This window comes from Equus caballus, chromosome 10 (genome assembly GCF_041296265.1).
Source record: "Equus caballus isolate H_3958 breed thoroughbred chromosome 10, TB-T2T, whole genome shotgun sequence".
NCBI lineage: Eukaryota > Metazoa > Chordata > Mammalia > Perissodactyla > Equidae > Equus > Equus caballus.
Genome location: NC_091693.1, coordinates 8,505,602 through 8,531,471, shown reverse-complemented (window position 1 = coordinate 8,531,471; position 25,870 = coordinate 8,505,602). Strand labels below are relative to the sequence as shown.

General features: G+C 38.2%; 1 protein-coding gene across 8 annotated transcripts; it reads left to right on the top strand.

Annotated features, from left to right (window-relative positions):
• The first annotated feature begins 549 nt into the window (after positions 1-549).
• ZNF570 (zinc finger protein 570) lies at positions 550-25,338 on the top strand. 8 transcript variants are annotated; one of them, XM_023651331.2, is made up of 5 exons: positions 550-1,098; positions 1,916-1,999; positions 5,508-5,634; positions 5,960-6,055; positions 19,095-25,338. In XM_023651331.2, exons 2-5 carry the CDS (start codon positions 1,967-1,969, stop codon positions 20,450-20,452), a joined length of 1,614 nt encoding a protein of 537 aa, XP_023507099.2. In that variant the 5' UTR covers positions 550-1,098; positions 1,916-1,966; the 3' UTR covers positions 20,453-25,338. The 8 variants fall into 8 exon arrangements, with proteins under 8 accessions (XP_023507099.2, XP_023507097.2, XP_070080384.1 ...); XM_023651329.2 differs by having other exon boundaries at positions 665-1,098; positions 1,828-1,999; positions 19,095-23,065; XM_070224283.1 differs by having other exon boundaries at positions 688-1,098; positions 1,806-1,999; positions 19,095-23,065.
• Positions 25,339-25,870: the final 532 nt, after the last annotated feature.

Here is a 25,870-nt window from a genome sequence, read left to right as displayed (position 1 = left end):
CACCAGTCATTCCCTTTCTATCGTAGCACATTCTCCCAGTTAACATCACAAATGTCAAACACAGAAGCACACACGTGGTCACAGGATCGCAGCATGCACACTCCAACGCACAGAAGAATTTTACATAGTTACTCTCACAAAAATACACATACAATCACAGAATCAAAGGGTCACGCAGCAACTCACAAAATCACAGGTGACAGAAGCTTGTTGTGAGGAGATAATAAACAAAAACTTAAAATGTAAACACTACTGTTCTAAGGGGATATAGAGTCAGATTAAGAAGCCATGGAGCCCCAGGGGAGAGGTGTGATGGGCAGGCCCTCTTTGGAGGTGCGACATCTGTATCTGAATGTAGGGAGTAACGGAACTTTGAAGATACCTGCAGAAGAGCCATTTTAGGAAAAGGGGACACACTCTCACCCACCACCGCCAAAACACAAAAACAAGAACCACACGCAGAGAGCGACACTCTCTGCCCCGCCCCCGTCCGTCTTCGAGGTAAACCAGTCCGGAACCTGGAACTCACCGGGGGAGGCGGGACTGGGCGGAAGTCTAATGCGCACCTGCGCACCCTACGCCCCGCCCCCTTTTTCGGATACCTCCGCTCCGCTAGAAACGCGCCCCCCACCCACTTTGCGTAGGCGCGCGTGCACCAGCGTCCGCACGCAGACCCCGCCCCCTGCGGCTGCCCCGCGCCTGGAAGTTCTCCGCCCCGGTTGCTAAGGGAGCTGGGCCGAGCGCTTGTGCCTGCGCACTTGGTCTCAACCGGCAAGCGTCCGGCTCGGCCCCGTGCCTGTGGCGGACGCAGGCTCGGAGCTGAGAAGATTCCGGACTTCTGGGCTCCTGCAGGGCCAGCGAGAGGCCGGCGTTACGAACCCCCAGCGGCGGCGTTTTCTGGGCAGGACTACATTTCCCAGTGGCCTCTGCGAGCGCCGGGCCGGTGGCCCCTTTGTGTCCTCCGGAGGCCCAGTCGCTTCTTTCCGGGCCCACGGGGGCTGGAGCCCATCCGACTGCTAGGACTGGAGGTGGGCCGGAGTGGAGATTGCCGGAGCCTTCGGGGCGGGGCGGGGATCTGCCAGCAGTTCAGTCCTGCAGGTAGGGAGCGGGCTGAGGAGTGGCCTGTGGGTCGCCTGAACGCCGGCCCGCCGGGCCCTCTGTGTGACTCTACGTGTGACGCCGTGGTTGATGCCGTGCACTGTGAGACTGTCACCCGATGTGCGTGTTCACGTATCTGTGTGACTGTGGGTGCGAGTGAGTCGATGCTGCTGCAGTGTGTGAGACTGTGGGTGGCGGTGTTGCCGAGCCCTCGGCCTCTTTGTGACTGAGGTGTGTGAGACCGTCGGTTGTGACACCTAGTATTTGAGGCTTGGGGGTATGGGAGCCGGTGACCGTGTGAGACTTTGAGCATACCCGTGGCCGCTGACTGTGATGTGTGTAAGACGGTGGTTGGCGCTGTAGTTTTTCAGAATTGTTGAGTATTGGGGCCGGGGTCGGGAAGACTGAGTGAAACCGTGTGTAGCTTAAAGCTAGCGGAGTGATGACAGTGTGCGACCAAGTTTCAGAACCGCTGATACATTGGACAGGAGAAAGACTGTGGAGTCGGAAGGACCTTTATTTGATCTTGGTGCTGTTATTTATTAGTTGTGTGTCTTTATTGTAAATGATTACATTCCTGGGAGTTATTATTTGTAAAATCTAGAAAATGTATTGTTGTAATAATAAATTAGGAAGTGATTTAGGCACGGGTTAAATCGTATGCAGACAAATTCCTAGGTCTCCATTATGCTTTTTCTCTACTGGAGAGGATGCTCCTCTCTTTAACAGGAGGAAAGTGAAGCCGAAAAATTATAGGCTGGTGATTCTGGATGCTGCAAGGAAAGCCTGTTTTCTCATGTTCTCTTCTCCATCTCAGTCATCTAAGGACATTGCCATTTCCCAAGAGAAGAGCCAAGAGGAGGAAAGAATGGCGGTTGGACTTCTGAAAGCCATGTACCAGGTAGGCTGGTGTTTTCTCTTTTCTGAAATATTTTCCTGTTTATCCAAACAAGGCAGACATTAACTTTCCTTCTGCTGAAACTTTTCTGGGTAACCAGTCATGTTGCTTCTTAAAACTTTCCAGTGGATTCGTACGTCATTCAGGATAAATGCTTAAGTCCTTGCCTTGGCCTGCAAGGCCCTACATAATCTGGTCCCTGACTATCCCTCTGACCTTATCTAATTTTTCTCACCCTATCTGTAACTCACCCTCTCAGTTCCAGCCATGCCAGCTTCCTCGTAGTGGGTTGAGTATGTTCTTAACTGATGGCCTTGAACTTGCTGTTCCCTCTACCTGGAATGCTGTTCTACCAGATACAGACCAACTTATTCATTCTAGTCTCTGCCCAAACATTGTGCATTTATGTAACAAATTTTTATTAAGCACCTAGTAGGTAAGAGGGCTTAGTCCTTGGTCCTCTGCTCTGTCTACACTCACTCCTTTCGTGATCTCATCCTATCTTATGGCTTTAGGTACCATCGATATGCCAACAGCTACCAAATTGTATGCAGCCCAGACCTCTCTCCTGAACTCTCGACTTGTATATCTGTCCGCCTACTCAGCATCTTCATTTTCTTATGTGATAGATACCTCAAACTCAAACATCTCACACTGATTGAAATGAGCCATTGGAAGTTTGGGGGCATAGGAATGACGTGATCTAATTCTCATTTTAGTGGGATCGCTCTGGCTACTATTGAGAATAAAACAAATGGGACAAAGATAGAAACAGGGAAACCGATTAGGAAACTCACATCCTCCCCAAGCTCAGTTGCTCATGCTAAGTCTTCCATCAGGAGGTTCTGTTTATTCTGCCTTCAAAAATTATCCAGCATCTGAGCACTTTTTTTACTACCACCACTGCTTCCGTTCTGGTCTGAACTGTCATCTCTCACCTGGATTATTTCTGCTGTACTCTCCTAACTTGTCTTTCTACTTCCACTCTTACTCTCTTAGTCTATTCTGAGCAGAGCAGCCAAAGTGATCTGTTACACATATCGTATTATGTCATTCCTATTCACGGTGGGGATAGAAATAATAGAAAGTATAGATGACTCTTTCAAATAATTTAGCTATAAGGGAAGAAGGGAAATGGGTGATAACTGAAGGAGAAACTGGTCAACAAGGTTTTTTAAAGATGAATATATGTTGATAGGCTGATGAGATTCAGTAGAAGGAAATTTGAAGATGAAGAGGAGAGAGGAGGGAATTGCTGGAACACTGTGCTTGCCTAGGTGAGAGGAGCTGAGATCTAATGTACAAGTGGAGGCACTGGCCTTTGCTGGGAAAGTGGGCTGCTCCTTGATAGTAGTAGGAACAAGTTAGAGGATATGGGCACAGAAGCAGGTAGATGTGTAAATGTTGTGGGAGTTTGTGGAAATTTTCTTAGAATGACTTTTGTTTTTTCAGTGAAACGGAAAGCAAGGTCATCAGCTGAGAGTAAGGATGGAGTAGAAGTATCGTGAAGGGAAAGTAGCAAATGGTCATATAGGAGAGTGGTGTAATGAATGGACTAGAGAAATGTATCATGTAGGTAGCATTTTGGCCCACTTGAGCTTAGTGCTCATGAATCTAAAGTGAGACCAATTAGCATGGTTGGTATGATTTTCTACAGCAAAGTTAGCTGTTCAGGGTACTTAACTAGAGTATGCTGAGAGATGGCTGTGGTTTACCTAGGTGAATACAGTTAAGTGAGAGAGGGTAGGGAAGTTGAGGATGTATGCATAATGGTTGTGCTAGGAAGTGAGGGGGTGCAGGAATAAGAAGCAGTGAGAATGTGGTAAGATCAGTGGTTTGTAGGTTCTGAAGGTTCAAAGAATTATCCTAATTGGGGTAACAGAGGGCAAAAGTTAGAGTAGGAGGTGGAAGTCAGAGTGGGAGAGTTGAGATTATGGCGGGTTTGGTACTTCCTGGTAATGACAAGGTCTAGGGCATGACCATGGGAGCAGATGACTGTAGAAGTGTGGAGGACAACATATTGGAGGAGAGGGGGTTGGAGAACTGAGAGGCCAGGTTGTTGGGAGGATTATTTATATGGATCTTGAAATGACCAAAGATTATGATAGCAGCGTCATTGGAGAGAGTGACAGTGAGCCAGGTGCTGAAGTGTGCAAGGAGTGACGGAGAATTGGTATCTTCCTGGCGTTGGTAGATAACTGAAACAAGGAGGGATAGTGATGATATAGTCTGACTTCAGGAGATAGGTGTCTTTTAGGGAGGAGAGAGGAGCATAGTCTGGAAACAAGCATAAGGTGCAGAGAGGTCACCTGCCTCAGCTCCAGTGCTGTGGTACAAGGGAGGTGGGAAATAAGGCAGTCGGCAAGTGCCGGGGCTTCGGGGAAAGTAGTCCTCTCAGCTGGGAGCCATGTTTCTGTAAGGGCATAAAGGTGGAGGGAGCTTTGTTATGCTTCAGACTGGTTTGACTGTAATTATGAATGGATTTTGAAACTAAGTATTATTGTCATTTGTTAGAGGTCAGATATTTTAAGGTTAGAATTTAAGCTCCTTATAGTGACATTGTAATTGTTTTCATTGATGGTGTAAATTAACTTAAGTCAAAGAATCAGTTGAAAAATGTGTATGTCATATATAAAAATATACAGTTATTATATATATATATATATATATAAGCTAAGGCTTATATAAGAAAATTTTAAACATTTTGGAAGCATATACACCGTATGAACCAAACTCTAAAAAGGAACGTTTTTGCAGCATATGAGGGATGTTATTGCTAGGGCAGGGAGGGAGAGATTCACAAAACTTCATATAATTAAATAAGAAAAAAGGTTACTGAGTGTTGAAAAACACCTTTTTTTTTTTTTCCCTGCTTTTTTTCTCCCCAAAGTCCCCCGGTACATAATTGTGCGTTTTTAGTTGTGGGTCCTTCTAGTTGTGGCATGTAGGACGCCGCCTGAGCATGGCTTGATAAGCAGTGCCATGTCTGCGCCAGGATCCGAACAGGCGAAACCCCGGCCACCAAAGCGGAGCACGCGAACTCAACCACTCAGCCACGGGGCTGGCCCCTCTGGTCTCATTTTTAATCCTCTTATAGCTTCTTGAACTTTTCAAGCGACTCATTTATTACTTAAGTTTATTTGGCAAATATTTGAATGCCTCACGTGTGCCTGATACTGATCCATAACTGGGGACATGGCAGTGACCAAAACAAAAACGTACTCTGCCTTCGTGGAGCTTACATCTCAGTGGAGGTTGGGGAGTGGGCTATAAATAACAATTGAGTGCTGTGGAGAAAAATAAAGCAAGGTTAGGAGAATAGGGAAGTGGGGTAGGAGCATTGCTGTTTTTACACAGAATGATCTCAGAAGTAAAAGCCCTGAGGGGCAAGGTACTTGACAAATGCGAGGATGTAGTATCAGCAGGAGGCCAGTGTGCCTGGGGCAGGATGAAGGAGGTGAGTATGGTGAGAGATGAGGTCATTTCACTTTGTTTATTTGTTTCATTTCAGGAATTGGTGACCTTCAGAGATGTGGCCGTAGACTTCTCCCAAGAGGAGTGGGATTGTCTAAATTCTTCCCAAAGGCATCTGTACAGTAACGTGATGTTGGAGAACTACAGGATCTTGGTATCACTGGGTAAGGACATCTTCTCCTTGCATAATTGAGCTTCTGTGCACAGGGGCTCTTTCTGTCTATCGCCATTGTAATTTTTGGATAGCATCTACAATTCTTGGCTGAATGTCTGCCAAAGTAATGGTTTAATATTTGTAGTGTTAGCAACGGATAGGTCTGTTAGTAATCTACGTCAGAAGCTTCAGCTTCCCTGTCCTTTGAATACCTGTCTTTTCCACATTTTTTCTGGCTTCTTGTGAGCTCCATCTTCCCTTATGATCAGAGGATTGGATGTGAGTTCTGGGATATCCACAACATGACCAAATTCTGTTTCTTTACTTCTGTGCAGGACTTTGCTTTTCTAAGCCAAGTGTGATATTGTTGTTGGAACAAGGGAAAGAGCCCTGGATGGTGAAGAGAGAGCTGGCAAAAGGCTTGTGCTCAGGTGAGTGAAGAGGAAATGGGCAGGAGAAACCTTTGCAGGTGACAGCTCAGCTTGACTCAAAGGTATCACCTCTTCACTCTTCTTTGTTGGCATGGTCTTCTCAAATGTTCTAGGTATTAGTAGAAACTGTGGACCTTTTAGAATGTTCTCCCAAATTTGTTATTTTTAACTCTCTCCCCTTTCACACTTTGCCCCCTCCTTTCTAATAACTCATTTATCTATTCTCTGAGTCCCGTTCCTTTCCAGTTTCATAAGCGTCTTCCAGTCTTTAAAAAATCTTTTGCTAATCTGATAAACTTCTGAGCTCTACAGACAGCTGTAACTGGAGTACCACCGTGAAATCTTGACACTTATGTGCAGTAAAATTTTGGGCAAGTTACTTAACCTCTCTGTGCTTTTGTTTTGTCACCTGTAAAATAGGGTAATGCTTTTAAAGTGCTTTGATTAGTTTGTATCTCATGTTATGAACTCACTAGCTGTTAGCTGCTGTTATTATAGTCATGTGCTGCATAGTGATGTTTCAGTCAATGATGGACCGCATCTGTGATGACGGTCCTGTGAGATTAGTGCAGTAGAGGTGCAGTAAGCTGTACCATCTAGGTTTGTGTAAGTACACTCTGTGAGGTTCTTACAACGATGAAATCACCTATCGATGTACATCTCAGGATGTATCCCCGGCGTTAAGTGACGCTTGGCAGTAGTGGTAGGAGTGTATGTCCAAATGCCTCATTTTTCTTTAATGGTTAGTTCATTCATTTTTCCATTCCTTTAATCAACATTCATCGAATTGGTACTTTAAACAGAGCACTTGCAAGATTCTGGGTGTATATAATATATATATACATCTATATAAATAAGCAAACAACTGAAAGGCTAGTAGCAGATCCTATATAGCTGTAAATGGCGTATGTGAAAAGAAAGCTGACATAGAGGGAGCTCAGAGAAAGAAGTGAGAGGCAGAGGTGTCTGGGTAACTCGGGAGATGATGGTTTTTAACAAAAACACAGGTCAGAAGCTGGAAAACATTTGAAGGAGAAGAGATTCAGAGTTTAGCTTTGTCATATAGGAAGGATTTTCAGACAGACGTAGAAAGCATTAAGGTCAATGCAGGACTAAAGTTCAGAAGAAGATTGGGGTTAGGGTAAACACCTCTGTCAACCCCCCCACTCCCTCTCCCCAGTCTTTTTTGTCCTTGTGCAATTTTCTAAGAAAAAATTACGTGGAACTGTAGTGTCAAAGAATATATGATTAAATTTTATTTATTAATTATTAAATAAATCATACGCACATAAATGTATTTTAGCATATAAATGTAGTTTAAATAATAATAGAACAAAAGCCCATGTACCTACTTCTTAGCTTATGAAATAGAAAATTGTCAGTCATTTTAGGCCCTTGAGGGCCCCTGCCTGATGGCCGATCCCCACCTTTCCCTGGGTCACCATTAGCCTACAATTTTGCTTGTCATTTCTTGGCTTTTCCTTATAGTTGGGTCATGTATCCCTAAACAAAATACTTATATTTGCATATTTTCAGCTTTTTGTGCATGGGATCATATTGTACGTGTAATTTTGACTTTTTTAACTCCAAATCATATTCCTGAGATTCATCCACGTTGATTTTAGTAGCTGTGGTTCATTGAATTTTTTTTCCTGCTAAAGTGTAGCATATTCCACTGTGTAAACCACAGTTTATCCATTGAAGGTCACTTGAGTTGCTTCAGTTTTATGCTGTTATACATGTTACTGCTATAACCTTATTATATGTGACTACTGGTGCACGTGTGCTGGAGTTCATGTAGAGAATATAGCTAGGGATTTACTAGATAATGCTATTTTACTCTCCAAAGTGCTTGTGCTAATTTACATTTCTAACAGCAGTGTGTGAGAACACTTATTGCTCCACACACAGAATCGACAAATTGAAAAAACTTTTGCCAACTTGGTGTGAATGAAATATTACCTCCTTTTCCTTGCCATCTGAATGTCCGCGATAGCTAAAGAAATCAGGCATCTTTTCATATTTGTAATGGCCATTGGATTTCCTCTTCTGTGAAGTTCTGGCTCAAGTCTTTTGCCCATTTTTAGCAAGGTCATCTTTTATATATACATTTGTAGTTTATATTTTTCATTTTGTTTTAAGAAACCTTTCTGTATGCTGAAGTCCTATAGATATCCTCAAATTGTCTTCTAAAGGTTTTCCTTTTATATTTAGGGCCATAATCCAATCAAAATTGATTTTTGAGATTGAAGTAAGAATTTAATTTCTGTGCTTTATGAAAAACCAGATGTCCCAGACATTTTTTGAAGAAATGAGCTCTCTTTTGCTCATTGTTCGAGTGTTACCTCTTAATATATCAGGTTATAGTAAATTTATGGGTCTGATTTTGAGCTCTGTTCCATTTCATCGATCTCTGTTTCCTCATGTCAGTACCACACTGGCTTAATTAAAATAGTTTATTATAACTCAGTTATCTGTCTATTAGGGCAAGTCCCTATACCTTGTTTATGTTCTTTAGAATTTCTTGTTTGCCCTTTGACCATCTGAATAAAGTTTAGGGTCAGCTTGTCAGTTTCCACCAGAAAACAATGAAGAGCTATTAGCTTTCGATTCAAATTTTATTTTATATATCAATTTTGGAAATTTTTCTGTTTGTAAACAGGTTTCTCTCTCCATTTGTTTAGATTTTTAAATTTCCTTCAGTATGTTTTATAATTTTCTCCATAAAGACCATGCATGTCTTCTGTTAGATTAATTCCTAGGCATCTTAGTTTTGTTGCTGTTAAATGTTGTCTGTGTTTTCCATTTGTTGCTCATATATAGAAATGAAGTTACCTTTTATACATTGACCTTATATCCAGCAATGTTGCCAAGGTCTCCCATTAATGCTAGTAATTTTTAGATTTCTTTGGAGTTTTTTCTGTGGGCAGGCGTATCTGTGAATAATGGCAATTTCTTCATTTTAAATTTCTGTACTCTGAATTTCTTTTTCCTTTTGCGCTGAGATCTCCAGTATAGTGTGAATGGAAGTAGTGATAGTGGCATTCGTGTCCACTTCTGGTCTCAGTGAAAGTGCTTTAATATTTTGTTGTTAATAATTCTGATAATTAAAGGTTTTTGATAGATACCCTTTCATGACTGTTTGCTAGAGTTTTGATCGTAGAAAGCTTTTGAGTTTTATCAAATGGTTGTCTGTATCTGTAGATGATTAGATGGTTTTTAGTTTTTCATTTGTTAATGTGATTTACATATTAGGTTTTTAATGTTGAACCAACCTTGTATTCCTGAGAAAACCCATCTATATATCTTTTTCTTTTCTTTTTTTTAAAGATTTTACTTTTCCTTTTTCTCCCAAAGCCCCCTGGTACATAGTTGTGTATTTTTTTTTAAGTTGTGGGTCCTTCTAGTTGTGGGATGCCGCCTCAGCATGGCTTGATGAGCAGTGCCATGTCCGTGCCCAAGATTCGAACCGGCGAAATCCTGGGCTGCCAAAGCAGAGCACGTGAACTTAACCACGTGGCCATGCCGCCGGCCCACTATATCTTTTCCATTCATAACTGGCTGCCATTTGTAATATTTTTAAGTTTTTTGCATCTGTGTTTATCAGTGAGGTTAGCCTTCAGTTTTTCCTTCATGTACTTATCTTGTCAGATCTTGGAATCACGGTTGTCCTAGCCTCGTAAAATCTGTTGGTAAATATTCTTCTTTTTCTTCCTTAGAAGAATTTGTGTAAAGTGAAAATTATTTGTCTTTTGAATATTTGGTAGAACTGTGTTCATCTTGGCCTAGGATTTTTCTTGTGAAAAGAATTTAAACTAATAATTCAATTTCTGTTGTTAGAAGATTGTATGTTTTCGGGGCTGGCCCCGTGGCCGAGTGGTTAAGTTCGCGCGCTCCGCTGCAGGCGGCCCAGTGTTTCGTTAGTTCGAATCCTGGGCGCGGACATGGCACTGCTCATCAGACCACGCTGAGGCAGCGTCCCACTTGCCACAACTAGAAGAACCCACAACGAAGAATACACAACTATGTACCGGGGGGCTTTGGGGAGAAAAAGGAAAAAATAAAATCTTTAAAAAAAAAAAAAAAAAAAGAAGAAGATTGTATGTTTTCCATTTCTCTGTAGTCATTGAGTTATGGTATTTTTTCTAAAAAATTATACTTCTCATATAAGTTTTCAAATTTACAAGGTAAAGTTGTCCATTGTTTTCTCTTATCTAAAGTTGCTAGTATACGTAATTATGACCTCTTTTTCCTTCCAAAAAGGGAGAAACAGATCTTTCCAGGGGTTTAGCAATTTTTAGTTGTTTTCAGACATTTTTCACTTCACTGATCCTCTCTGTCTTTTTAAAAAATTTCATGTATTTCTCCTCTTTATTATTTCGTTCCTCTTACATTTATGTATGCTATTCTCTCTTTTTAACTTTTAAAATTAGATAATTCATTGTTTTTGAGGCTTTCTCTTTTCTATTATAAGCATTTAAGACTGTATTAGGAGTATATTCTGCATGTTTTGATATGTAGTATTTTTCTTATCATGTATATCTAAGCATTTTCTACTTTCTATTCATTTCTTCGTGACCTATGAATTATTTGGAAGTTTTAAGTTCCAAATTCAAGTTTTTTGTTTCGTTTAACTACATTGTGGTTAGAGGATGTTGTCTGTTTAATACATATTCTTTGACATTCTTTGAAACTTGTTTTCTGTCTTAGGGGTTAATTTTGGTGAATATGCTGTGTGTCCTGGAAAATAACATCTGTTTTCTGGTTGTGGAGTTCAGCATTTGATATATGTTCATTGGACTAACTTCATTAATTTTACTGGTCAAATCTTTTGTGTCTCTATTGATTTTTTAAAAAATCTCTTTGAGTCAATTACAGGGAGACGTTAAAAACTTCTTCCCTAATGGTGAATACATACATGTTTTTGTAATTCTGACCACTGGTTCTTTATATTCTGACAGTGTTTTATTAGGTCATATATTTTTGGAATTGTTTTGTCTTTCTGGTGAATTCTTCCATATATTGTTATTATCCTCTTTAAACCTAGTGGTGATTCTTCCCTTAACTATTTTGCTTAGTGTTAATATAGCTATATTAGCCTTTTTTGGTTAATATTTATTTGGTATAGTTTTTTCCACCCCTTCACTCTCTTGCTTTTTATGTCTCTTGTAAACAGTATATAACTAAACATTTTTTAGTCCAGTCTGATAATCTATATCTTTTAACTAAATGATGGTAGTCAGTTACTTCTTTTTGGTATTACTAATAGGATTAGATTTATTGCTACCATCCTATTTTCTTTTATAAATTCTCCTTTTTCCATTTTTTCTTGTTTCTTGACTTTTTCTCCATCTGCTAATTTGAAAGTTATACAGTCTGTTTCTATGCTTGTATTGGTTATCTTAGAAAATTTAACATTTATAATCACCTTACCAAAATCTAAAGTTAATCTTTATCTTTATTTTCCTCCCTTTGAAAATGTAAGAACCCTGGAATAGTTTAACTTCACTTAACCTCATTTCAGTTCTTATTTCTTTTACTCCCATAAACTAATGTTTTGTTTCATGAGGTTATAAAATTAGACCATTATTTTGTTTAGTAAGTGCTATTTAGATTTACCCACATTTCATTTTATTTGTTCACAGTTCTTTCCTATGTCCCAAAACTTTTTCCTGAATCAAATCCTTTATCAATAGATATAGTATTTCTATAAGCTGTTTTGTTATTATTACTGTGCTCATTTGTTTTGTAATTTATTTTGCTATGATGCAAGAACCTTTTTTTATATATACAATCATAAATTGATGGTTATTATTTTTATCAGCACTTTAAAGATATCATTCCCGTTCTTTTCTGGCTTCTGTTGTTGCTATTGAGAGGTCAGTTCTCATTAATATTGTCTTCCTTGCTACTTTTGGAAATGTCTTTCTTTTGTCCTTGTTATTTTATATTTTCACTATGATGTATCTAAATGTAAACTTCATTTTAGCTGCTCTAGTTGGGATTTATTATGATTTTTGTGTCTGACATTCTAGTCGTTAGTGGGTTATGTGTAATTATCAGTGGTTGTTTCTTCACATAGTGCCACTCCCCTATTCTCTGTATTTTCTTCCTAAAACTCCAGTTAGATGTCCCTAAGACCTTCTTACTCTCCAGGGATAAATTGATGCTCCTAGCTTCAGTCCTCCCTTACTTACTTGAAAGTGCCTTCTGGAGTCTTTTTGACTCTGGAAGTTTACCTTAATTTCTTACCAGCTTTGCAGCGCATCTAAAAATATATTTTCTATATTTTATACAACATTTTAAGTTTATTTTATTTTTTATTTTTCCTTTTTCTCCCCAAAGCCACTCAGTACATAGTTGTATATTTCTAATTGTGGGTCCTTCTAGTTGTGGCATGTGGGACACCACCTCAGCATGGCCTGATGAGCAGTGTCGTGTCCGCGCCCAGGATCTGAGCCAGCGAAACCCTGGGCTGCTGAAGCAGAGCCCACAAACTTAACCACTCGGCCACTGGGCTGGCCCCTTAAGTTTATTTTTAACCAGGCAGGTTTGTCTTTATTACTAATCTGCTGTATTGCTGGATAGGGATCCCATGCACTACTGAAAGGATCTGGCTACTCACTGCTGTGTTGCTCCCTCTAATTTTATACCCATATACATTCCCTCTGAATGAGAAAGAATACATCCACACCTTTTGATAACGTGATAGATTAAATATAATATCACAGTGTATTTTCCTGATTTACATTTCTTTGAATAGATGAGGTTGTCATTGTTACATGCATTTATTACCCATTTTTAAAGTTTTGTGTGTGTGTGTGAGGAAGATTGGCCCTCAGCTAACATCTCTTGCCAATCTTCCTGTTTTTGCTTGACAAAGATTGTGGGTCCTTGCCACAATTGTTTGTTGTTGCCACAGCTAACATCTGTGGCAAGCTTCCTCTATTTTGTATGTGGGATGCCACCACAGCATGGCTTGATGAACAGTATGTAAGTCCACACCCAGGATCTGAACCAGTGAACCCTGGGCTGCCAAAGCAGAGTGCACGAACTTAACCACTCAGCCACTGGGCTGGCCCCTAAAGTTATTTTTAAAGTTGTCTTTTTGTATCATTTCCCTATTTTTAATGGACTGTTTGTCCTTTTTGCTTATTTGTAAAGTTTGTTCCTTATTAAGGATTGTATTCTTTTTCTTGTGTTAAAAACAGACTAAAAATTTTTTTAATTATGGTAAAATACATGTAATAAAATCTACTCTCTTAACCATTTTTAAGTATATAGTTGAGCAGCATTAATTACATTGATATTGTTGTGCTGCTGTCACCAGCATCCTTCCACAGAACTCTTCATCTTGTGAAATGGAAACTGTGTACCCATTAAACAATAATTCACCATTCTCCCCTTCCCCCTGTCCTGGCAACCACCATTCCATTTTCTGTCTATGAATTTCACTACTCTAGGTATCTCATATAAGTGGAATCATACAGTTTATCTTTTTGTGACTGGCTTATTTCCCTTAGGATAATGTCCTCAAGGTTCGTTCATGTTGTAGCATGTGTCAGAATTTCCACCTTTTTTAAAGCTGAATAATATTCCATTTTATGTATATACCACATTTTGTTTATCCATCTGTCTAATGATGGGCAGTTTGGTTGCTTCCATCTTTTGGCTGTTGTGAATAATGCTGCTATGAACATGGGTGTACTAATATCTCCTTGAGACCTTGCTTTCAGTTCTTTTGGGTATATACTCAGAAGTGGAATTACTGGTTCTTAGGCTAATGCTATTTTTAATTTTTTGAGGAACTACCATACTGTTTGCCACAGCAGCTCTACCATTTTATATTCCCACCAATAGTGCACAAGGGTTACAATTTCTTCAAATTTTCACCAACACTTCTTTTCTTTTTTTTTAATAGTAGCCATCCTCATGGCTATAAAGTGGTGTCTCATGGTTTTGATTTGCATTTCCCTAATGATTAGTGAAGTTGAGCATCTTTTCATGTGGTGGTTCTCCATTTGCATATCTTCTTTGGAGAAATGTCTATTCAAGTCTTTTACCTATTTTTAATTGTGTTTTTGTTGAGTTGTAGTTTTTTAATTATTCTGGATATTAACCCCTTTTCAGATTTGTCATTTATAAATATTTTCTCCCATTCTGTGGGTTGCCTTTTCACTCTGTTGATTGTGTCCTCCAGTGCACAAAAGTTTTTGATTTTCTTGAAGTCCAATTTGTCTACTTTTTCTTTTGTTGCCTATGCTTTTGGTATCATCATAAAAAATCATTGCCAAATCCAGTGTCATGAAGATTTTCTCTGTGTTTGCTTCTGGAATATTTAGGTCTTAACATTTAGGTCTTTGATCCATTTTGGGTTAAATTTTGTGTACGGTGTAAAATAAGGGTCTAACTTTATTGTTTTGCATGTGGATATCCAATTTTCCCAGCACAATTTGTTGAAAAGTTGTTCTTTCCCTATTGAAAGCTCTTGCATCCTAGTCAAAAATCATTTGATTGTATGTGTGAGGGTTTATTTCTAGGCTCTCTGTTTTCTCTTCCATTGGTCTGTATGTCTCTCTTTATGCCAGTACCACACTTTTTTGATTACTATTGCTTTGTAGTAAGTTTTGAAATCAGGAAGTGTGAGACCTCCAACTTTGTTCTTCCTTTTTGAGATTATTTTGGCTATTTAGGGTCCATTGAGATTCCATGTACATTTTAGGATCAATGTTTCTGGTTTTTGAAAAACATCTTTGGGATTTTGAGAGGTATTGCCTTGAATCTGTAGGTAGCTTTAGGTAGTATGGACATCTTAACAATATTAACCCTTCTGATCCACGAACATGGCATGTCTCCATTTACAAGCATACCTTAGAGGTATCGTGGGGTCAGTTCCAGACAATCACAGTAAAGTGAATATCGTAATAAAGCAAGTCACATAAATTTTTTGGTTTCCTAGTGCATATAAAAGTTATGTTTATGTTTCACTGTTGTCTATTAAGTGTGGAATAGCATTATATCTAAAGAAACAATGTATATACCTTAATTTAAAAATACTTTATTGCTAAAAAATGCTAACCATCATATCTGAGCCTTCAGGGAGTCGTAATCTTTTTGCTGGTGGAGGGTCTTGTAAAAAGCGCAGTATCTGCAAAGCGCAATAAAGCGAGGTATGCCTGCATTTATGTCATCTTTAATTTCTTTCAGTGGTGTTTTGTAGTTTTCATTGTATGTGTCTTTCACCTCTTTGGTTAATTCTTAAGTATTTTATTTTTTGATGCTATTGTAAATGGAATTGTTTTCTTAATTTTCTTTTCAGTTTGTTCACTGTTAGTGTTTAGAAATGCAACTGATTTGTGTGCGAACTTTGTATCCTGCTACTTTGCTGAATTTGTTTATTAGTTCTAACAGGTTTTTTTTGTGTGGAGTCTTTAGGGTTTCTGTGTATAAGATCATGTCATTTACGAACAGGTAATTTTACTTGTTCCTTTCTAATTGGGATGTTTTAAATTTGTTTTTCTTGCATAATTGCTCTGGCTAGAGTGTCCAGTACCATATTGACTAGAAGTGGTGAAAGCAGGTCTCCTTGTTTCGTTTGTGATCTTACAGGAAAGCTCTCAGTCTTTCATCATTGAATATGATGTTAGCTATGGGGTTTTAGTATATTGCTTTTATTAGGCTGAAGTAATTTCCTTCTATTCCTAGTTTGTTGAGTGTTTTTATCATGAAAGGGTGTTGAATTTTGTCATATGCTTTTTCTGCATCAAGTGAAATGATGATATAGTTTTCTTTGCTTCATTCTGTTAATGTAGTATATTACATTGGTTTTCATTGAACTATCCTTGCCTTCCAGGAATAAATCCCACTTGGTCATGGTGTATAATCCTTAGAATGTGCTGTTGAATTCAGTTTGCTAGTATTTTGTTGAGGATTTTTACATCAATATTCATAAAGGATATTGGTCTTTAGTTTTCATATACTGTCTTGGTCTGGCTTTGGTATCAGGGTAATGCTTGCCTTGTAGAATGAGTTTGGAAATCTTCCCTCCTCTTCAGTTTTTTGGAAGAGTTTGAGGAGAATTGGTGTTAATTCTTCTTCAAATGTGTGATAGAATTCACCACTGATACTGTGTGGTTCTAGCCTCTTCTTTGTTGGGAGGTTTTTGATTACTGATTTAATTGCCTTACTAGTTATGGGTCTGTTCACATTTTCTGTTTCTTTATGATTCAGTCTTGGTAGATTGTGTGTTTCTTAGAATTTGTCCATTTTATCTTAGTATTCAAAAGAACACTGCCAACCAGGCAGCTCTCTTGAGCTTCAGTGTCCAGAGTGTTTTTGTTTGTTTTATTATGTAGGCATGATTGAGTGAAACATTACCCAATGTGACTCAATCTCCAGCACTCCTTCCCTTTCCAAAAGTCAGGCTGATATCATGATGGCTCAAAGCTCCAACCCTCTAATCATTTGGTCTTTCTGGCATGGCTAGCCTCCATCTGAGTCATCTCATTAGCAAAAAATATCTCAGGGTGCATAATGAGTCACCTTATTAGTATAAACTGTCAGGTGTGGTCCAAGGGGCTCACTATGAATAACAAAGACACTCCTTCCATGAGTTTAGAGGTTACCTCCTGGGAACCAGAGACAAAGGCCTGCTAAATTCTTTATTACACAGTTCTTTAAAAAAATCACAATGAGGCTCTGATTATAATTGAATGAAAAATAGATAAATTTAGTGAGAATTAATGGCTTTACATTGTTGATTCTTTATATGTGAAAGCAAAGTGTGCATTTTCTCCCTTTATTCAAATTTTTTGAGGTGGGCCCCTCATTAGAACTGTAAAGCTTTTGCTCATTTCTTGTAAAGTTTATTTCTAGGGTGTTTTCCCTCTTTGTTTTTGTTGTCAACGTTAAAGGTATCTTCTGAGGTTATTTTCTTTATGCTTCCTTCTATTGCTTTTTAAAATTGGTTCTATGGGGCTGGCTCCGTGGCCAAGTGGTTAAGTTCTCGCACTCTGCTGCAGCAGCCCAGGGTTCGGATCCTGGGTGTGGACATGGCACCGCTTGTCAGGCCATGTTGAGGTGGCGTCCCACATCCCACAACTAGAAGGACCTGCAACTAAGATATACAACTATGTACGGGGGGGTTTGGGGAGATAAAGCAGAAAAAAAAAAAAAGATTGGCAACAGTTGTTAGCCCAGGTGCCAATCTTTAAAAAAAAAAAAAAGTAAAATAAAATTGGTTCTAAAATTGCAACATACTACATTCTTATTTGAAAAAAATAAAGATGTACAAATAGTATATCTCCCCGAAAGCCTCTACTTTGTATTGTGTGCCTCTTATTTATCTAATGATTCATTTGTGGTGTTTTGCAAGTCATAACATATACATAATTCTTTTTAATGGTTACTTTTATTAGCCATTGTTCTTAGTATTAATTATTTTTGTGACTTTTATTGACTAATGTATTCCAATAGTATTTGTGTAATTTTGGTAGTGTATTTTATTCTTTTCAGTATAAATCATCAAACAAGTTGATTTTTATTATAACCGTTAATTTAATATCACATGGTATTAATGTTCTCAGTCCTGATTTTTTTTGTTGTTTACATTTATTCCTTCTTAATCTCTTTTGCTTTCTTCTCTTTTCCCAAATATCTTAATGTTGGAGTGCTCTAGGGTTCGTTCCTGGCTCCTTTCTCTTCTCTTTATCCACACTCATTCTCTTGGTAATATAGCCTCCTTAAGTACATCTATATGCTGGGAACTCCCAATTTAAAATCTCTAGTCCAGAGCTCTCTCTTAAACTCAGTCTTATGTGTCCATCTGCCTTCTCAACATTTCCATTTCAAAGTCTAAGGATACCTTAAGTTTATTATGTTCAAAACTGAACTCCGCATCTTCCCTACCTCACCACCTAAACCTGCTGTTCCCATCACTGTTGATGCCTGTTCCATCTTTCTGTTGCTCAGACCATAAACTTGGAAGGCATAATTGTCTCATCATTTCTGTTCCATTCCATATCTAATCTGTCAGAATATTTTCTTGTTTTTTCCTACAAAATACACCTAGAATCTCACTCCCTTGCTATACCTTCATTGATATCTCTCTAGTTTGAATCGTCATCATCTCTCACCTGGATTACTACAACAGTAGGTCCCTTTGCTTCTCCCCTTGCCCCTACCTTCCAGTATTTTCATTAAACCATAACTAGATATCACTCCTCTACTCAAAACACTTCAGTAGCTCTCCATCCCACTCAGAGTAAAAGCCAAATTCCTTAAGAAGCTTAAATAATCTGGTTATCCTTTGCCTCCTGACTTCATCCCCTACTACTCACTCCTCTCCAGCTACGCTCGTCTTCTGGCTATTCATCTAACAAATCAAACTTTTAGGCTATTTCTTCTGCCTAGAATGCTCTTTCTCCAAATATCTAAGTGACTAACTTCTTCATTTCCTTCAAATCTTAGCTTAAATGTTAACTTATTAATAATTCCTACTTTGGACTTCACCAACACTCCTGATCTCTTTTACTTTGCTTTTCTTTTTCTGTAGCACTTAGTACCTTCTAACATATGATAAAATTTACTTATTAAGCGTGTATTTCCTGTCTCTCCCAAGAAGTAAGGTCCATGAAGGTGTAAGGATCTTTGTTTTGTTTACTGTGATATCAAAAGCATCTAGAACAGCACAAGGCTCAGTGAATCTTCTTGAAAGAAGCAACTAGAAGAATGGAGGTTATTGCAGTGCCTGTATTATTCATTTATGCACAAAATTATAGCTGAGTCCACCCCCTTCCATAATTCCTTCTTGACTTGAGATTTACCTACTGATTTTCTTATAGTTCTGATCATTCCTCCTCAAGTTTGTGTCTGACCTATTTTCAATTTCTGTTCTTGTACACTTCACAACTATGAAAGCCAATGTTCTTGTGGGTTTTATTTGCTATTAAATTCACATACTTCACTTTATGAATGTACATTCGTAAATGTACCTTCTGGTACATCAGAGAGGAGACATTTTTTTCTTATTGTTTTTCAGGCTGGGAATCGGTGTGTGAGACTGAAGAATTAACCCCAAAGCAGGACATTTATGATGCACAATCATCTCAGAAGATAATAGAAAAACTTACAACCTGTGGCCTTGACTACTCCAGTTTGAGAGAAGAATGGAAATGTGAGGCCCGTTTTGAGAGGCAACCATTGATTCAGAAGGCATGTTTCAAGGAAGAGACAATCACTCGTGAAGAAGCCCTTATTGATAAAAGAGGACGAGAATATAACAAATCTTGGGGAACTTTCCATCCAAACACACTGCTTCATACACAAGAAATAATTCCCAAAGAGGAGAAAGTACATAAACATAATACACATAAGAAAAGCTTTAAAAAAAATTTAATGGCTTTTAAGCCCAAGAGTATGTATACAGAGAAGAAACTTTTGAAATGTAATGACTGTGAAAAAGTTTTCAGCCAGAGCTCATCCCTTACTCTTCATCAAAGAATTCATACTGGAGAGAAACCCTATAAATGTGTAGACTGTGGGAAAGCCTTCAGCCAGAGATCAAATCTTGTTCAGCACCAGAGGATTCATACTGGAGAGAAGCCCTATGAATGTAAGGAATGTAGGAAAGCCTTCAGTCAGAATGCACACCTAGTTCAACATCTGAGAGTTCATACTGGAGAAAAACCTTATGAATGCAAGGTATGTAGGAAAGCCTTCAGCCAGTTTGCCTACCTTGCTCAACATCAGAGAGTTCATACTGGAGAGAAACCCTATGAATGTATTGAATGCGGGAAAGCATTTAGCAATAGATCATCCATTGCTCAACACCAGAGAGTTCATACTGGTGAGAAACCTTATGAATGTAATGTCTGTGGGAAAGCATTTAGCCTTCGTGCATACCTTACTGTACATCAGAGAATACATACTGGAGAGAGACCCTATGAATGTAAGGAATGTGGGAAGGCCTTCAGCCAGAATTCACACCTTGCTCAACATCAAAGAATTCATACTGGAGAAAAACCTTATAAATGTCAGGAATGTAGGAAAGCATTCAGCCAGATTGCCTACCTTGCTCAGCATCAAAGAGTTCATACTGGAGAGAAACCCTATGAATGTATTAAATGTGGGAAGGCTTTTAGCAATGACTCATCCCTTACTCAACATCAGAGAGTTCATACTGGAGAGAAACCTTACGAATGTAATGTTTGTGGGAAGGCTTTTAGTTACTGTGGATCCCTTGCCCAACATCAGAGAATTCATACTGGAGAGAGGCCCTATGAATGTAAGGAATGCAAGAAAACCTTCAGGCAGCATGCACACCTTGCTCATCATCAGAGAATCCATCTTGGGGAGTCACTCTCACCACCCAATCCAGTCAATCATCAAGTCCTGTAGACCCTATCTCATCAATATTTCCAGAATTTATACTTTTTCTCCATCTCTAATGTTGTCACCCTAATCTAAAATTCATCTCACCCAGATCACTGCTATAACTTTCTAACAGGTCTTCCTGTATCAACTTTTAGTCCTGTTAAATTAATTTCCCACGACGCTGATCTTTTTGAAGTGTAAGAATACATACATCATTGCCTCCAGTTAAAACTTTTTTGGCTTACTATTGTTCTTAAGCTAACATCCACAGTCTTTTAAAATTACCTGTGAGGTACTTCATTATCTGGTCTTATATACCTTTCAGCCTTGTTTTATTCCAGTCTCCCTCTGTGGGCACTAGGCACTTCCCAGGACTGAGAGCTTAGATTTGGAAAATCCTAGCTCTACCACTGCTGTGGCATTGTGTGACTTTGAGTAATTTGCTTGACTTTTCCAAACCTCAGGGGTTTTTTAATTTTTAAAATAGGGATAATAAAGGATACTGTATTATAGAAATGTGAGTATTAAATGAAATAGTGTCTTGTAGATTGATGCATATTAAGTAAGAAATTTGCATGTAAAGTACTTCACATAGTGCATCAAATATAGCAGCTATCATTATAAATAATAATAGCTCGTATGTATTGAGTGCCTACTATGCACCAGGCACTGTTCTACATGCTCAGCATATATTAACTCGTACTCCTTACAGCTAAAACAAGATTCCTTAGTGGACAAAGAACATCCCTGGGAAGCAGCAGGTCAGAATTGAGAAAACCTAAAAATTTTAGAACGTAAGTGAGAGCCTTTGTATTCTAGGTGAGTAATCAATATAGACACAAGTAGTAGAATTAATAACACTTATAATGAGTTTTAGGAAGTTTCTAAAGAGAATCAATTGAATAAACCAATTAAAATGAGGATTCACTGAGAAGAATACAGAACTTATATTTAGATCAAGAAATGAATAGAGCATATCACAATTAACTCCAAAAAACCAATAAACATGGAAATTCATACTGTCCCATAAAAAGGCACCAGGCCTAGGTAATCATATGAGTGAATCTAGGAAATGTCAAACGGATTTAAACTGTTCCATACCATAGAAAAAATATAAAGTTTATAAATTTTTTATTCAGTTTTTGTAAAATTGAAACCAAAAGGGGATCGAGGGAAGAAAACTGCAGACAAATATATACATATAGGTTTTCATTCATTCAGTGATTTTGAGTAGCTGCTATTTGCCAGACACTGTTTTAGGCATGAGGAGACAATGGTGATCAAAGACCCTGTCTTCATGGAGTTAAGCTCCAGAGGCTGAGATAGTTAATACAGGCATACCTCATTTTGTTGTGCTTCGTTTTGTTGTGCTTTGCAGATATTGCATTTTTTATGAGACCCTCCATCAGCAAAAAGATTACAACTTGCTGAAGGCTCAGATGCTGGTTAGCATTTTTTAGCAGTAAAGTGTTTTTAAATGAAGGTATGTACATTTTTTTCAGACATAATGTTATTGCATGCTTAATAGATTACAGTGTAGTGTAAACATAATTTTTATATGCACTGGAAAACCAAAAATTTCATGTGACTTGCTTTATTGCAATATTTGCCTTATTGTGGTGGTCTGGAACCGAACCCGCAATATTTATGAGGTATGCTTGTACTTAAATATAAAACAACAGATTTTCTAGATCCAGAAAACTGAAGAGTAATAAAAAAAAGTTGAGGAGTATTATATAGCCTAGGTTGAAGAGCTGCAAGATAATTATCAGTTATTCCTAATTCACAAATTCATTGCAATTCAAACCAAAATTCCTCAGTGGGCCTTTTTGCCCTTGAACCTAACAACTTTGTTCCGAAGTTCATCTGTGAAGTGTGAATTCTTAAGAACAGCAAGAAAATGATTGAATCTGATCTATGTGTAGAAATTTTGCATATGATAAAGATGGATCATATCAGTAGAGAAAGGATGGATTTGGGGGTGTTAATACAGTACTATTGGAAGTAGTTGTGTTTAGGATAATTTGGCAATATCTGGTGACATTGAAGATGTGCATACTCTTTGACCTAGCAATTCCACACCTAAACTTCTACAGAGTCTTTCCTCCTGTGTTCAGAGAGATGTACAGGAAAGTCCACTTCAGCTTTGTTTGTGAGAATGAATTTTAAAGCAATCAAAATAACCATGAGGGTGAATATATTAGAACCCAAGTTAAAATGAATGAACTAGAGACACTTCTATCAACATGGATAAATCTTAAAAACAATACTAATGAAACTGAACCAGAGAGTGTTTTGTATGATATGATACCACTTATTTATATAAAGTTTAATGACATGCAAATCGATGCTGTGTACATTTTCCATGGCTAAATACCATATAGAAGTAGTGTAATAACATTCATGGAAATTGTCATCTAATTCAGAACAGTGGTGACCTCTGGGGAGGGAGAAAAATGAGGAAAAGATGCAAAGGGAGATAATCTTTTAATCATTTATTTCTTTAAAAAATAAGCAGATATGGCCAATTCTTATAAATCGATAAAGCTGGTTGTGGGTTTATAGGTAGGTTCTTATTCTTTGTATTTTTCCATATATTTAAGCTATTTCATAATAAAAAAATAAGGAACATTTAAATATTTACTTTTGTCAGTTATTTCCTCCTTATACCTCAGGCGTGCCACTGGTAGTCTCATCTGTATTCACCATTCTCTTCAGAAAGAAGCTCACATATAGTAGACTTCCAGATGCAATCATTGTTTTTTTTTTTTAATTGGCACCTAAGCCCACATCTGTTGCAAATCATCTTTTTTTTCCCTTCTTTTCTTTCTCCCTGAAGCCCCCCCAGTACATAGTTGTATATTCTAGTTGTAGGTCCTTCTGGTTGTGCTATGTGGGACACCACCTCAGTGTGACCTGATGAGTGGTGCCATGTCCATGCCCAGGATCCAAACTGGCAGAACCCTGGGCTGCCAAAGCGGAGCACACGAACTTAACCACTCGGCCATAGGGCCACCCCTAATCAGTTAACAATTTGGTGACTATCTTTCAATGTGTCAGTGTTTGAAAATGACTGTATTTTTACCTTGGGGGTTTTATAACCTACTCATTATGTATTTTTCCCCATCATTTTTTTCTCCCCCCAGCTTTATTGAGGTAGATTGACAAAATTGTGTGTATTTAAGGTGCACAACGTGATGTTTTGATATATTTATACATTGTGAAATGATTACCACAATCAAGCTAATTAACATATCCATCATCTCACATAGTAACCATTTTTTGGCATGTATGGTGAGAACACTTGAGATCTACTCTCTTGCAAATTTCAAGTATACAGTACATTTTTAGTAAGTGTAGTTACCATGCTGTATATTAGGTCTTCAGAACTTATAACTGAAATTTATACCCTTTGATAAATATCTCCCCTTTCCCTCATCCCCCAGCCTCTGGTAACCACCATTCTCTCTGTTACTGTGAGTTCAACTTTTTTCAGAGTTGACATATAAGTCAAGTCATATGATATCTGTCTTTCTGTGTCTGGCTTATTTCTCTCAGCTTAATGTCCTCAAGGTTCATCCATGTTGTTGTAAATGGCAGGATTTCCTTCTTTGTTAAAGGTGAATAATACTCCATTGTATATATACCCGTATTTTCTTTATCCATCTGTCTGCAGGCACTAAGTTTGTTTCCATATCTTCGCTACTATGAATAATGCTGCAGTGAACAGAGGAGTGTAGATATCTGTTCGAGATCCTGATTTTATTTCCTTTGGATATATACCCAGAAATGGGATTGCTGGGTCATTTGGCAGTTCTGTTTTTAATTTTTTGAGGAACCTGCATACTGTTTTCCATAATGGATGTACTAACTTACAGTCCTACCAAAAGTGTACAAGGGTTTCCTTTTCTCCACGTCCTGGCCACACTTATCTTTTGACTTTTGGATAATAGTCATCCTAACAGGTGTGAGGTGATACCTCTATGAACTTTTTGTAGTTTTGATTTGTATTTCCCTTATAATTAGTGATGCTGAATGAACATCTTTTCACGTATGTGCTGGCCATTTGTCTTCTTTTGAGAAAAGTCTTTTGAGGTTCTTTGCCCATTTTTAAATTGTATTTGTTTTTTTGCTTTGGGTTGTATTAGTTCCCTGTATATTTTGGATATTAACCCCTTATGAGATACATAAATCATATATTTTTTTTAAAGATTGGCACCTGAGCTAACAACTGTTGTCAATATTCTTTTTTTTTTTTTTGCTTTTTCTCCCCAAATCCCCCCAGTACGTAGTTGTATATTTTAGTTGTGGCATGTGGGACGCCGCCTCAACATGGCCTGATGAGCGGTGCCATGTCCGCGCCCAGGATCCGAACCGTGGAAACCCTGGGCTGCCGAAGCGGAGCATGCGAACTTAGCCACTCGGCCACGGGGCTGGCCCCAATATTTTTAATATCTCATAAGGGGTTAATATTGCCTCCCATTCCGAATATTTTCTCCCATTCCATAGTTTGCCTTTTTGTTTTGTTGATGGATTCCTTTACTGTGCAGAAGCTTTTTAGTTTGATGTAGTCCTACTTGTTTATTTTTGCTTTTGATGCTTGTGCTTTTCGTGTCAAATCCAAAAAGTCATTGCCAAGATCAATCTCATGGAGCTTTTGGCCTATGTTTTCTTGGAGTTTTATGGTTTCAGGTCTTACGTTTAAGTTTTTAATACATTTTGTATTAATTTTGTGTGTGGTGTAAGATAAGGGTCCAATTTCATTCTTTTGCATGTGGATATCCAGTTTTCCCACACCATTTGTTGAATAGACTACCTTTTCTCCATTGTGTATTTTGGGTGCCTTTGTCAAAAATTAGTTGATCATACATGCAGAAATAAATCCATCATCATTGTTAATGTTTACAGAGCACCATTGTGTATGCACCATGATTTATTAATTCCCTGTTTCCAATCTAAATGCCTAGCATTTTCATGGGCTAATTACTATCGTTTCGGAACTCAGTTTTCTCAGCTGTTAAAGGGAGATAATTTTACCTTTGTCATAGAACTGTTACATGAATTTATGATACCACATATTAAATGCCTAGCAGTACTTAATGCTGGCTATTCTTATATAAAATGCACAGGGGGAAGGAGAAAGGAAACTGGAGAAGGGAAATGGTGTGAGGTTATTACAGTAGAAATGGGGTATAGACTGAAATATACTTATAGGTATGTAGCATTCGGGAACAAAGGTACACAGTAACTCCGGGTTAAAAGATGTATGCCTACATTAATTTAAGTCCTTATGGTTATAATCAGTATACAGAATTTTTGTTTTGGTGGTTTACATTTTTTAAATTATATTTTCATTATTTACAAATCAAATGGAAACACAAGCAATGAAAAATAAGAAAGAAATTGTTTGTCTTTGTCAGAACTTGAGAGAGGCCCCAGACC

What these genes read in the sequence shown, in the direction of transcription:
- ZNF570 (XM_023651329.2), top strand. Translation starts at nt 1,895, where the DNA reads ATGTTCTCTTCTCCATCTCAGTCATCTAAGGACATTGCCATTTCCCAA. An exon ending in CAGGATCTTGGTATCACTGG is followed by an intron (nt 5,635 to 5,959) that starts GTAAGGACATCT and finishes ACTTCTGTGCAG; the next exon opens with GACTTTGCTTTTCTAAGCCA. An exon ending in GGCAAAAGGCTTGTGCTCAG is followed by an intron (nt 6,056 to 19,094) that starts GTGAGTGAAGAG and finishes ATTGTTTTTCAG; the next exon opens with GCTGGGAATCGGTGTGTGAG.